This window comes from Carassius carassius, chromosome 9, assembly GCF_963082965.1.
Source record: "Carassius carassius chromosome 9, fCarCar2.1, whole genome shotgun sequence".
NCBI lineage: Eukaryota > Metazoa > Chordata > Actinopteri > Cypriniformes > Cyprinidae > Carassius > Carassius carassius.
This window is the reverse complement of record NC_081763.1, coordinates 35,761,907-35,776,972: the sequence shown is the minus strand read 5'-3', so window position 1 is coordinate 35,776,972 and position 15,066 is coordinate 35,761,907. Positions and strand designations below refer to the sequence as shown.

The window sequence follows — 15,066 nt, the reverse complement described above, 5'->3', positions numbered from 1 at the left end:
AAATAAAGGTGACTTGACTTGACCCTGGATCCTCTCTCATCTAATAGCTTGCAGTAAAAAAGCTTATTACAGCTAAAGTTATTCAGCCAAGAAATATGTAAAAACCCTCCTTTGACACTTTTAAACTGTAAAAAAAGACACAAATAAGTATTCAGCAAATATTTAAAGAACACATTGTGAATGTATATTTGTGCATGTCTGACATAAAAACATGTTTCAGCATGATGTAGGTGGAAAGAAATCATTCATATAATTTTCATAAGTAGGGATTTAATATTATATTTATGTATTCAGTACAGTATGGAACAATGGAACATATCCTTCAAAACTGTATGCAAATATGAATTAAATTAATAGAGCTGAAGATAAATCTTGCTGTAATCTGGCCTGTTGTTTGTAGAGTATTTTATTCTATTATTGTATTAATCTCTATTTCCTCTGGCTGCTGCGAGTCCTTCCTCCCTGCAAAATAATTCAACACAAAATCATTAACTGAGCTCTCATGAGTGAAGATTGTTGCAGATCAATGTGAATCATCTGAAAAACTCACCAGCTCTTCTGTCACAGATGATCTGAAGAAGAATCACAGTAGGAGCAGCAAACACTGCAGTCTTAAGAATTATCAAAATCTGTACAATATTCACAATCTCTATAGGAAAGATGGACAGATGAACAGAATCAAGACTTTGTGAATGAAATCAAAAGAAACAAAATGATGATCAGTTCTTCAGATTGAATGTTTCAGCATTAATGAACTGTGGTACCCCTGAATAACGATCCAGCAGAACTACAGACTTCAGTTTCTTCCAGAGCTGTGATCATGTCTGTTAGTTCAGTTCAAAAATAATGAACATAGAAACAAAACATCTTAATACGCATCACAAACATGATAAATATGTGCCAGACTTGTGTGAACTATATGCACTCCTAGAAGAGACAACAAGACACTTTTCTTCTGCTCGTACTCCAAGACTCCTCAAATGATCGAGAATCACGTCTCAATGAAAATCTGGACGCTCTGGAGCTGCAACAACGCCAGAGCCTTGAAAAGTAATTTATACTGAGATGTTCATACGTTTTTTTTCCCCAGAGTTGAGGAACAAGGTTTTTTTTTTTTTGACAGCAAAATGTAACACCCATTTCTCTCTCACACACATATGACTGATAGATTCTACAAAGCAGTTTAAGATGAGTGACAATGATATGATGAGCATGAATGGAATTAATCCCAGAGCTCTGGAGGGTTAAATGGGGGAAACATCAACAGGGAATCTTGGGTGATCTAAGGGCACAGAAAGAACAGGTTAGGAGTGCATGGTCGCCCACCAGTGCAGGTAGTGAACTGTAGACCGGACACCAGAGTACCGAGTTTGAGATGCCTTTATCCTGGTGAGTGATTACTGGGTGCAGTTGATCAGTACTCCAGTTATTGGGAACGGTGATAATTGGGGTGGCTGTGATGGAGAGTTCCTGACATTACCACCTCCTCCAGGGGTGGCTCCTGACACCCTGATGCATCGATGAGGGTGACCACGGCCTCTGGGTGCGGGACAATCAGGATGTCGATGAAACACTTCAAGAAGCATGGGGTCTAGAATGTCATCCCTGGCCACCCAGGAACTTTCCTCTGGTCTGTACCCATCCCAGTCCACAAGGAATTCGACTGGGCACCCTGTTGCCACGAGTTAAGGATTTCCTTCACCTGTTAGATGGATGGCTGTTCCAGGATTTCCAGAGGGGAGGGTTTCTGAGGTCCGGGGCATCTGCAGTGGAGGGAGAGAAGGGTTTTAGGAGTGATATGTGGAATGAAGGGGGAATGCGGTACCTGGGATGGTAATTGGAGCCTATAGGTGACCTCATTGATCTGCCTCTCGACCGTGAACGGGCCAATGTGGCGGGGACTTAGCTTCCTGCATTGCTGACGGAGATGCAGATCCCTTGTTGACAACCAGACATTATCCCCTGGATGGTAAACTGGAGTGGCAGCACGTCGAACATCAGTAAAGGCCTTGTGTCTCCGTATGGTGCACAGAAGGTGGATGTGAGCGGAGAACACTCTCTCGCTCTCTCTAAACCAGTAGTCCAAAGCTGGAACGTCCAAAGTTTCACCTGTCCAAGGGAACAAAGGGGGTTGACCATGCACTAAAAAGGTGCGAGGCTGGTTTCCCTTAAGTGAGTTCTGTGCATACTTATTCCAGGGAAGAAACGGTTCCATCTGTGCTGGTCATCTCGGCAGTATGCCAGGAGGTACCGTCCGAGTTCTTGGATCTTCCGCTCAGTCTGGCCGTTAGTCTGCGGATGGTACCCAGAAGATAAGTTGACCATAAATTCTAGGAGTTGGAAGGCCTTCCATACCCAGGATATTAACCCTCTGGAGTCGATTAACGCGGATACGCGTTATGAGTCATTTTCTCCTGATAACCCCGAAAAGAACTTAAATTACACTTTCAGTTTTAATCGTACAGATAAGAGCATTTATCTGATCTTCATTTACAAACACGTCATTAAAATGAACTGTAACTCAGTGAATACTCAACGAAGAGACATGAGAGAGATATCTATAGAAAGCTTGACATGTTTACTTTTAAACTAAATAAGTGCTGCCGAAAACCGATATTCTGTGATAAAGTAATCCATATGAAAACAACGCGATGTCCGTTTTTCAAGTCTCCCTTCATTATATCTAATGTGACCACGCCCCCGCGCTGAACGCGCTATTCAGATTCAAACTGAAGCGCGCGGCTTGAATACGCCCATAACAGAAGAAAAAGCAGCGAGACTGTTCTTCAAGTTCTTTTATTTTACTGTTTGCTTCGCGATGAGAGGAATAAGACATAATTCACCCCAAAAAGATGTCATGTGGTTGAGGATTTGAGAAATGGATTTCCTCAGAAAAAAGAATGAAGCACTTGATTCAGCAGAGATCATAAACATGAGTAAGTCTCTTTTTATTTATTTATATACTTGTACTAGTTTTCACACAACGTGTAAACATTTTACTAGTTAGACTTTTTCCAGACTTTTTCCAAACTATAATTCCTGACTAAATGTATAATCAAGTGAAACATTATGAAGTTTCAATAACAATATACAATATATACCATTCAAAAGCTTAATGTAAATAATATAAATGTAACAAATAAATGTAACTGTAACAAATGTAACAAAAAATGGTGTTCTTTTAATTTATCCCCCCAAAAAAACCTGAAAAAATATTCTCAGCTCTTTTTAACATTAATAATAATAATAATAATAATAATGATAATAACAATACTTTTTTTTGTTGTTGTAGAAAATAAGATTGTTAAAAGGATTTCTGAAGGATTTTGTGACTTGAGTAATGGTGCAAAAAATTTGTTTGAAAGTCAGCTTTGATTGTTCCTGATAAACTGTTTAACTGCTCCCCTAACTGGATATTAAATTATGTTGTGGGATAATTAAATATATTCTAAATAAACTACAAACATAAAATTATATCCTTTTATTTTGTCCTCACATTCTTTCTTGTAACTCCTCCCTGTCAGTGGCACAGATGACTGAGAGGCTCATTATGCAGCTCATTATGCAGCTCATTATGTAGGCCTTTGTCTTCTCAGGTGTAAATCACAATGATATTCATGATAGTTGACGCCTACTCGCATATGACTTTTACCAACAAAAAGTGTCTTAGAAAATTTAAATCAATATATTGTTTTCTGTAAGTGAGTAAACAAGATGATTTTCACATAATTTAGACAGAAAATTCTAGGCTACAAGCTGCAGTTCTCAAAAATCCCAGGAACCATTGTTCTTTATGTGTTTTATGGCCTTATTCAAGTGTTTTAACATTTTTAGTTTTTCACTAACCACGCATAACATTTTTTTTCTCAAAAACACAATCATGTACGTACAATAATTTCACATATTATTATAGCCCAGTTTGTGCTGATTACAGTGAGATTAGACTTTACCCATTTAGATATTTATAAGAAACTGAAAAAAGCACAAATGTCAGGACATGACAAAACTTCTCCAGGCCCCAAAAATACCCTTAGACTCCAGAGGGTTAATTGTGGATCCTGGTCTGACACAAAATCTTCTGAAAGACCAAAGATGTGGAAGACATGATTGTAGAGATGTTCGGCAGTTTCGAGGGCAGTTGTTAATCCTGGTAGGGATTCATTTGCAGGCTTTTGAGAATCTATCCACATCAATCAAGATGCATACGTTACCTTCAGAGTTGGGCAAGTCAGTGACCAAGTCAATTCCCAGATGGGATCCAGGTCTTCGAGGAACAGGAAGGGATACCAATTTGCCTGCCGGGAGCTGACGTGGAGTGGAAGACATGGCACAGACTGAGCAACTGCGGACGTACCTGATGACATCCCTGGACATACCGGGCCACCAGTATCGATCTTGGAGTAGCGCGAGGGTCCTGCCTGGATGTCCAGAGCCCAGTATACTGTGAACTGAGCCCAGATGGGATTGCTTTGCACTTGCGGGTTCCAGGGCGGTAAGTGATTGTGAAATTAAATCTGTTGAAGAACAGGGCCCAACAAGTTTGCCGGGGATTCAGTCTAAGGGCTTCACAGATATATTGTAGATTGCGAGGCCTTAAGCCCCCATCATTCTTGCCTACAAAGAAGAAGCTGGAAGCAGCCGGTGAGCTGGATGTTTGGATGATTCCTTGGTTGAGGGCCTCCTTGATGTAATCCTTTATAGACTTGCACTCCGGGATGGACAGTGGATATACTCCACCCTTAAATGAGTTTAGCATCAAGCAGCAGGTCGATGGCACAGACTCATGGCCTGTAATGTGAGCCACGGGTGTCCCAGGATGATATGGATGATACCGTGGATCCCTTCAGTACAAAAAAGTGCATCTCCTCTTAATGAAAGAGGAGAACCTTGAGAATTTACGGGGGTGCCTGAAACTTAACCCGCCTACGTCCTAACGGCTTTCCTTGGATTGTTTCAACTCGGAGCTCCTGGTCATGCCGAAAGAGCGGCAATTGGAGGCAGCTTAGGAGGCTTTGTGAGATGAAGTTGCCCAAGGAGCCCAAGTCCACCAGAGCTGAAACAGAAACAGTGCATTCTGGGGTGACTGCTGTGAGCAGGCATTTGTTCTGGTCCTCTGTCATGATCCACTATGGAGGCAGAGGGTTTAGTGCAAGTAAACGGTTTATTTACAAGTGAGAGGACTGACAATGATATGATGAGCATGAATGAAATCAATCCCAGAGCTCTGGAGGGTTAAATGGGGGAAACATCAACAGGGAATCTTGGGTGATCCAAGGGCACAGAAAGAACAGGTTAGGAATGCATGGTTGGCCACCAGTAAAGGGTAGTGAATGGTAGACTGGACACCGGAGTACTGAGTTTGAGGTGTCTTTAACCTGGTGAGTGATTACTGGGTGCAGGTGCAGGTGATCAGTACTCCAGTGATTGGCATTATGCTTGATGTAAGTCAGGTGCAGGTGATTATTGGGGGTTGACAAAACATTTCTGACAAAAAGGGGCTTCTTCCTTATATATAAGGAAAATATAATTTGTTTAACTTGACTTCCAGATATAACATTATCTGAAATCAACTGAAAATAATAGACATTAAAAATCTCAAGATCTGATTAAACATCTCCACAGACAGCTTCACCAGCTTCACTCATTACTGACCAGACTGACTTTATTTCTGTCAGATGAAGATCTTATTGAGAATTACAAAGGTTTAGAATTTGATGATTTATTATAAATAATATTTGTTTTTACAATATTGAGACAGTAGTGAGTAGTGTTTTCAGAGCGGAGAGCTCACTGTTGAGGTTTGGAAACATGTTTGTGCTGTGTGTGGGACTCAGTAGAGCAGAGATATTCACTGAACCCAGATTAGACATGATGATGATGATGATGATGATGTGAACTCTCACACATTCAGATGTCACTTCCTCTTTTCTTCTGCTGCACACCATTAAACTTGATCTTTACAGTTAACAGAGTAATATGTTCAGCCGGTTTAATAAAATGAATTTAATCCCAGTTTTAAATACATCAACCAAACAACTTACAGTTTCTAACAGTCCTCTGAAATCAATTTGATTCAGATAATACATTAAATAAATCAAAACTGTGAGCACATTAGTGAAGATAAAAGCAGAAACTAACACCTGCTTCGTTGAAACACAGTTTAAAAGTTTCCACACAGACTAGCCTGACCAAACTGGAGTTACTGGTCACTATATCAGCACTATTTAGAGGAGAGAAATGTTAATGTTTGACCATCTTTGAACATTTAACCATATATAAGTATATTTCTTAATCATGTCAGTTTTATACTTTTAAGTGCAGTGTTTCTTTAAAAGAAGGCAAAGAGAGTAGAAGAGTTAGAATAGTTTTGAAAGAAGTGCTTGCTTTTTCAGGATGCAAGAGTGTGTTTGGTCCCACTTTGTATTAAGTGTCCCTTATACCCATGTATTTACATAGTAACTAAATGTGTATGTAACCACAGTGTAAGCACACGTTGGTACATAGTATCTACAGCTGTAATATTTCTGTAACTACACATATGTAACAACCCTCAGGATGGTTTGTGTAAGTACAAATGTGTAATAGGACATATTTAACTACATGTTATAACAACAATTTGTATAAGAGTAATTGGAACCATTTGATCCAGGGGTGGAGATGGGTAGGTTTAGGGGTGAAGTAGGATCCAGGGGGAGGAGATGGGTAGGTTTAGGGGTGAAGTAGGATCCAGGGGGAGGAGATGGGTAGGTTTAGGGGTGAAGTACGATCCAGGGGGAGGAGATGGGAAGGTTTAGGGGTGAAGTAGGATCCAGGGGGAGGAGATGGGTAGGTTTAGGGGTGAAGTAGGATCCAGGGGGAGGAGATGGGTAGGTTTAGGGGTGAAGTAGGATCCAGGGGGAGGAGATGGGTAGGTTTAGGGGTGAAGTAGGGTCCAGGGGGAGGAGATGGGTAGGTTTAGGGGTGAAGTAGGATCCAGGGGGAGGAGATGGGTAGGTTTAGGGGTGAAGTAGGATCCAGGGGGAGGAGATGGGTAGGTTTAGGGGTGAAGTAGGATCCAGGGGGAGGAGATGGGTAGGTTTAGGGGTGAAGTAGGATCCAGGGGGAGGAGATGGGTAGGTTTAGGGGTGAAGTAGGATCCAGGGGGAGGAGATGGGTAGGTTTAGGGGTGAAGTAGGATCCAGGGGGTGGAGATGGATAGGTTTAGGGGTGAAGTAGGATCCAGGGGGAGGATATGGGAAGGTTTAGGGGTGAAGTAGGATCCAGGTGGAGGAGATGGGTAGGTTTAGGGGTGAAGTAGGATCCAGGGGGAGGAGATGGGTAGGTTTAGGGGTGAAGTAGGATCCAGGGGGAGGAGATGGGTAGGTTTAGGGGTGAAGTAGGATCCAGGGGGAGGAGATGGGTAGGTTTAGGGGTGAAGTAGGATCCAGGGGGAGGAGAAGGGTAGGTTTAGGGGTGAAGTAGGATCCAGGGGGAGGAGATGGGTAGGTTTAGGGGTGAAGTAGGATCCAGGTGGAGGAGATGGGTAGGTTTAGGGGTGAAGTAGGATCCAGGGGGAGGAGATGGGTAGGTTTAGGGGTGAAGTAGGATCCAGGGGGAGGAGATGGGTAGGTTTAGGGGTGAAGTAGGATCCAGGGGGAGGAGATGGGTAGGTTTAGGGGTGAAGTAGGATCCAGGGGGAGGAGATGGGTAGGTTTGGGGATATGTAAAGTGGTAGGAGTTGGATTTTGAGTTGGAATTGGGGGAGGATCAGGGGGAGGATCCTTAGGGGTTCCAATTACTCTTATACAAATTGTTGTTATAACATGTAGTTAAATATGTCCTATTACACATTTGTACTTACACAAACCATCCTGAGGGTTGTTACATATGTGTAGTTACAGAAATATTACAGCTGTAGATACTATGTACCAACGTGTGCTTACATGGGTAGGTTTAGGGGTGAAGTAGGATCCAGGGGGAGGAGATGGGTAGGTTTAGGGGTGAAGTAGGATCCAGGGAGAGGAGAAGGGTAGGTTTAGGGGTGAAGTAGGATCCAGGGGGAGGAGATGGGTAGGTTTAGGGGTGAAGTAGGATCCAGGGGGAGGAGATGGGTAGGTTTAGGGGTGAAGTAGGATCCAGGGGGAGGAGATGGGTAGGTTTAGGGGTGAAGTAGGATCCAGGGGGAGGAGATGGGTAGGTTTAGGGGTGAAGTAGGATCCAGGGGGAGGAGATGGGTAGGTTTAGGGGTGAAGTAGGATCCAGGGGGTGGAGATGGGTAGGTTTAGGGGTGAAGTAGGATCCAGGGGGAGGAGATGGGAAGGTTTAGGGGTGTAGTAGGATCCAGGTGGAGGAGATGGGTAGGTTTAGGGGTGAAGTAGGATCCAGGGGGAGGAGATGGGTAGGTTTGGGGATATGTAAAGTGGTAGGAGTTGGATTTTGAGTTGGAATTGGTGTACCACTGTGATACCAGTGTACTCAAATAGTAACTCCCCAGGAACTGTCCACTTAATAAAAAGTGTAACATTTTGGACACCGACCACAATTTCTATGTAAAGCCTAACTTGCTGGCCGCTGCTGTGTAACATCAGAGTAATTACATGATGAATCTAATATAAAGTATAACACTTTCATTAAACATTTGTACTTTCATTACCAAAATATTTTGTTACCAATGTCCTGTTACACATTTGTACTTACATTTACATTTACATTTAATCATTTAGCAGACGCTTTTATCCAAAGCGACTTACAAATGAGAACAATAGAAGCAGTCAGGTCAACAAGAAAACAACAACAGTGTACAAGTGCCATGACAAGTTTCAGTTAGTCTAGTATAGAACGCATAGGTAGGTTTTTTTTTTTTTTTTTTTTTTTAATAAAAAGACAAGAAAAGGAAAAGTGCTAGTGTTAGTTGGGTAAGTGCAGGCGAAAAAGATGAGTCTTTAGCTGTTTCTTGAAAATGAGTAAAGACTCAGCTGTACGAATTGAGATTGGGAGGTCATTCCACCAGCTGGGCACAGTCCAGGAAAAGGTCCTTGAGAGTGATTTTGAACTTCTTTGGGATGGTACCACAAAGCGTCGATCACTTGCAGAGCGCAAACTTCTGGAGGGCACATAAGATTTAACCAATGAGTTTAGGTAAGTTGGTGCCGTGCCAGTGGTCGTCTTGTAGGCTAGCATCAGTACCTTGAATTTGATGCGAGCAGCTAATGGTAGCCAGTGTAACCTGATGAGGAGCGGAGTAACGTGAGCTTTTTTTGGCTCATTGAAGACAACCCTCGCTGCTGCATTCTGGCTCAATTACAGAGGCTTGACAGTACATGCAGGAAGGCCCACCAGGAGAGCATTACAATAGTCCAGTCTGGAGAGAACAAGAGCTTGGACAAGAAGTTGGGTTGCTTGCTCTGACAGGAAGGGTCTAATCTTCCTAATGTTGTATAAGGCAAACCTGCAGGACCGGGTAGTTGTAGCAATGTGGTCTGTGAAGCTTAACTGATGATCCATCACAACTCCTAGGTTTCTAGCTGTCCTCGAAGAAGTAATGGTTGATGAGCCCAGCTGTATAGAGAAGTTGTGATGAAGCAATGGGTTAACTGGAATCACCAGGAGTTCTGTCTTCGTAAGGTTAAGCTGAAGGTGATGGTCATTCATCCAGCTAGAGATGTCACTCAGACACGCTGAAATGCGAGCAGCTACCGTCGGGTCATCTGGTTGGAATGAGAGATAGAGTTGGGTGTCATCAGCGTAGCAGTGATAAGAAAAGCCATGCTTCTGAATAACAGATCCTAATGATGTCATGTAGATTGAGAAGAGAAGTGGTCCAAGTACTGAGCCTTGAGGAACCCCAGGAGCAAGGTGGTGTGACTTTGAAACATCACCCCTCCAAGACACACTGAAGGATCTGTCAGAGAGGTAGGACTTAACCCACAGGAGTACTGTTCCAGAGATGCCCATCTTTCTGAGGGTGTACAGGAGAATCTGGTGATTAACAGTGTCAAAAGCAGCAGAAAGGTCCAGTAAGATGAGTACCGAGGATTTTGAAGCTGCTCTTGCTAGTCGCAGGGCTTCAGTAACCGAGAGCAGAGCAGTCTCAGTTGAGTGGCCACTTTTGAAGCCAGATTGGTTGCTGTCCAGGAGGTTGTTCTGTACAAGGAACATAGAAAACTGGTTGAACACCGCTCGCTCAAGTGTCTTTGCAATGAATGGAAGAAGGGATACCGGTCTGTAGTTTTCAAGAAGCGCTGGATTTAGAGATGGTTTCTTGAGCAGTGGGCTTACCCGAGCCTGCTTGAATGCTGAGGGAAATGTTCCAGAGTGAAGAGAGGAGTTGATAACGTGAGTAAGCGAAGGTATGACTGAAGAAGAGATCGCTTGAAGGAGGTGAGTGGGGATCGGATCAAGTGGACAAGTAGTAGGATGATTGGACAGGAGAAGTTCAGAGACATCCATCTCTGAGAGTGGGGAGAAGGGGGAGAAAGAGTGTGCATCGGTCATTGTGAAGTTTTCCTCAGTCTGCGGTGTGGAGAATTGGCCGCTGATGGATCTCGTCTTATTTGTGAAGAAAACTGCAAAGTCGTCCGCTGTAAGAGTCGATGGAGGAGGTGGTGGCGGCGGATTAAGAAGAGAAGAGAAAGTCTTGAAGAGTGTCCGAGCGTCACAACAGCTGTTAATTTTGTTGTGGTAGTAGGATGTTTTAGCCGTGAAGACATTTGCAGAGAAGGAAGAGAGGAGAGACTGATACACACTGAGGTCTGTAGAGTTTCTTGATTTCTGCCATTTCCTCTCTGCAGCCCTGAGTTTAGAGCGATGTTCACGGAGAACCTCAGACAGCCAGGGGGCAGATGGGGCAGTGCGTGCTGGTCTAGATAACAGTGGGCAAAAGTTGTCCAAGCAAGATGTTAAAGTGGAGCAAAGAGTGTCCGTAGCGCTGTTCGTGTCCAGAGCAGAGAACTGAGAGAGTGCAGGAAGCGAGGATGAAACCACAGAAGATAGGAGAGATGGAGAGAGTGAGCGTAGGTTCCGTCGAAAGGTGACCTGCGTTGGAGTGTGAGGCACTTCAGGAGTAAGTGCTAGGTTAGCAGTAATGAGGAAGTGGTCTGAGGTGTGCAGTGGAGCAACTGAAGAGTTGTCCACAGAGCAACAGCGCGTGTAGATGAGGTCCAGTTGGTTGCCTGATTTGTGAGTCGCTGTAGTAGACACTAGCTTGAGATCAAATGAGGCGAGCAGAGTTTTGAAGTCAGCAGCCTGGGGTTTATCTAGGTGGATGTTGAAGTCACCAAGCAGTACCAGAGGAGTACCATCTTCAGGAAAGTTTGATAGCAGCACATCCAACTCCTCCAAGAAGTTTCCCAATTGACCTGGGGGACGATAAATGACCACAAAGTGGATTTTAACAGGGTGGGTTACAGTAATGGCATGTGATTCAAATGAACCAGTACCTGTAGGTGATGGCTGAAGATCAAATTTCCATTCTTTTGATATAAGGAGACCTGTCCCTCCACCCCTCCCAGTGGTACGAGGAGTGTGGGAACAAGTGAAATTAGTGGAGAGGGCTGCAGGGCTGGCAGTGTCTTCAGATTTGATCCAAGTCTCTGTCAGTGCCATGAGGTTGAGACCGGAATGAGTAGCAAGAGAAGAAATGAAGTCTGCTTTGTTAACTGCAGACTGGCAGTTCCAGAGACCAACTGGAATAGAGAGCGTAGTAGTAGAGGTCAGAGGGACAGGCCGTAGGTTTGTCAGACAGGCCTTCCTGTGACGTACATAGCGTGCTCTCCGAGTGTTAGTAGTGATAGTAGAGATCTGAAAGCACATAGTGACTACAAGTGTAAGATATTTGAGAACAAGGTATACAAAAAGTAACGAAAGAGGAGAAAAGCAATACTCAAGTGCCCAGTCGGTGTCCTTGCTCGGTGGAGTCGCGCAGGTAGAGTCGATTGTCTTTACACTCGTCCATCTTCACACGAGGAGGGCTCACACGAGGGCTGCCGCGACCGCTGCCGCCGTGAAACTTAGCGCTTTTGTATTCGCCTGATTACCTGTGATTGAAGTCAGCTGGCCACGCCTCACTATTTAGCAGATCGAAACCAGGCAGTCCCGCGATAGGCAAACGCAAAACCAAGCGCCACTGTCAGTACGTATTAACCAGGGTAAGACACACACAATTTAAACCAAAAACTTTCCTAGCAATGACGATCACACACTAGTCTGATGAGAAAACAAGGCAAAACACTCACAAGCTGCTGTCCTTCTCTGTAGCTCGACTGTTTCTTCTGACAAGTGCTTTCTAAACAGCTAATTAAGTACTTTCACTGGCTTTGGCCACGCCTCACTATTTAGCAGATCGAAACCAGCCAGTCCCGCGATAGGCAAACGCAAAACCAAGCGCCACTTTCAGCACGTATTAACCAGGGTAAGACACACACAATTTAAACCAAAAACTTTCCTAGCAATGACGATCACACACTAGTCTGATGAGAAAACAAGGCAAAACACTTACCATTCATTGGCTAATTACATGTGTGTTGGCTTATTACATACTTACACTTACCATTCATTGGCTTATTACATGTGTGTAGTTACACAAACATTAGAGCTGTAGATACTATGCACCAATGTGTACTTACACTTTGGTTACATAATATGTAAACATCTAGTTACTATGTAAGTACACAGGTATTAGGAACAATATAAAGTGGGACCAAAAACGGTAATGTAAAGATCAGCAGAATTTAGCAGATATACAAAGGTACATTTCTGGAAACATTTAAAAATGCTGTAGTGTGTTTGCTCTTTGACTATGAACACAATCTTCTTTACTCTTACTGTAGTATTTTGTTAGTCAGCTCCTGACACAATCTCACTGTAGACACTAAATCAAATTGTCTGACAGCATCAGTTTGTTAATGTCTCACACTCTTTTGAGCTCAGAGTAAACCAGCAAATAAACGGTTTCTCAAACTGATAGAGAACAGTTAGTGATTCCCTGTACTCCATCTCTTGATATCTTCAGAGAGGACTTCATTATATCTAGAGACTGATTTAAGAAGAAAACAGTATCTGAGAGCCGCTGTAAAGCACTGGTGTGATGAAGACAGTGATGATGTACCTTTAGTTGTGAGTGTGTTCACTGCTGTTGTTGAACCAGCTTCAGCTGTGAAGGATCAATATTAGTTCAGATTAGATTATGACAACTCTAGATTATGACAACTGTATTAGTATTATGTTAGCACATCTAACAGAGACTGATTGATGAGATGTTTTCTCACCTGAACTCTTGACAGTGTATGTGACTGAGCTCTTGACTTGATCTCTGTGAGTAACTTCACATCTCCACTCTCTGTTGTGATCTTCATTCAGGAGTGTTGTATTCAGAGAGATGATACAGTGATCTGATGAGGATGATATCTGATATCTGGAGTCTGATATATTCAGTTTAACACCAGCCTGATTCACCCAGAACAGATCAATTCTCTCAGAATCGACCGAATCATCACAAGAGACTCGAGGATATGAATACAGCTGACAGAAGAGAGTCACAGAGAGATCTGCACTGATCTCAGTCTGTGAGGATGAGACTGAAACACAGAATAACACACACATCACACACTCTTCAATCATCATGAGAGATTAAATCAAGAATTTACCCTTTTTAAACTGACCACATAATCATAAATTACCATGAAGAACATGCAGATAAACATGAGCATCAGGTCTTAGTCGTTCTCCACCCACAGCAGTCCATTGTTGGCAGATGTAAGATCCATGATCTTCTGTTGAGATGTTCCTGATGTTCAGAGAGCAGTCAGACCCCAGACTCAGTCTCTCATGACTCTCTGTGTCTTTCCTCTTTCTCCCTAAAGCAATCAGTTCAACTGCTGCTGAATGACTGAATGTGTTATAGATCCATGTAGTTGATGTACAGTCATGAAGAGCATTATTACAGGACAGACGGACATCTTCACCAGAACTGATGAACACACGAGCCTCATCCACTCCACTGACACCTGAAACACAAGAACATCTGATCATTATGTTATATATTAATAAATGAAACGTTATTGTATGCAGATGTAGACTGAACTCTTTGACAGGAGTTTAAAGAGCGTGTAGAAGTGTGTTCACCTGTGAGAAGTGAAGAGAGAAAGATCAGTCCCAGCAGACACAGATGATTATTATCAGACATTTTCTCTGTCTCTCAGTCTGTCTCTCAGTCTTTCTCTTCAGTATATGATCTCAACTCTTTATTTAAACAGTCCCAGCTCTTCCTGTGTTTGTTCACTTCCTCTGATCTACAGACTGAGTCCTATTCTAATAGAGCTGTATTTAGTGACACAATGGTAGTTATAATGAAGCGCTGCTTCACATTTATCTGTAAATATTGAAGAAGTATTTTACTTATCCTATGATCCTTATCCTTACTTTTCTACTCTAACCATAAGCTCTGACCTGTGGAAACACAAGACTCTGAGATGATGATGATGGTTGTGAAACGTTCTTCAGCGTGAGAACTGTGTATTGTTAACCACACTGACTCTGAACACATCTGAACACAATCTGCATTCCTGTTGTTTCACTTCTTTCTTTCAGCAGTTCCTCTTCATGGTGTTACATTTTAGAAACAAAGTCATTGAGTTATTAATAATTAAACTGCTCTGATAATTAATAGATATTCACTATCAATGAGTTCCTTCCTTCAGTCTGAATGAGACATGATGGATGCGTGCGAATAAATAATATTATTAAAGTTATATTTGATCTGCAACAGCAATAATAATAATAATTATAAACATCTGTTTGGTCGTTAACTTTTTAATTCATCATTATGCAGAAAATATGAGCAGAGTTTTTAAGGTAAAACAGTAGCTAAACTCGAGAGCTTGTTGATCTTGTTATGGGTATGGGTGTGTTACTTTCTTGGTATTTGGTTTTGTTTTTTCCTTGTGTTGCAGGCGGCCGCAGACATACAGGACACCTGACTCCCATTAGGATGTGGAGATAAATATCGTGGTTTCATGCGATGAGGGAGGCACGGAGAGTTGACATCATCTCCGGTTGGCCTCGGGTTGCCTCGCTTTGGGATCGATCGTT

General features: G+C 42.8%; 1 protein-coding gene across 1 annotated transcript; it reads right to left on the bottom strand.

Moving 5' to 3' along the window:
* Nucleotides 1-244: 244 nt before the first annotated feature.
* LOC132149715 (uncharacterized) lies at nucleotides 245-14,456 on the bottom strand. The gene is made up of 7 exons (XM_059559125.1): nucleotides 14,101-14,456; nucleotides 13,656-13,982; nucleotides 13,245-13,553; nucleotides 13,085-13,129; nucleotides 9,081-9,082; nucleotides 551-629; nucleotides 245-462 (listed from the first exon to the last, which is right to left on the bottom strand). Exons 1-7 carry the CDS (start codon nucleotides 14,159-14,161, stop codon nucleotides 407-409), a joined length of 879 nt encoding a protein of 292 aa, XP_059415108.1. The 5' UTR covers nucleotides 14,162-14,456; the 3' UTR covers nucleotides 245-406.
* Between the last annotated feature and the right edge of the window lie 610 nt (nucleotides 14,457-15,066).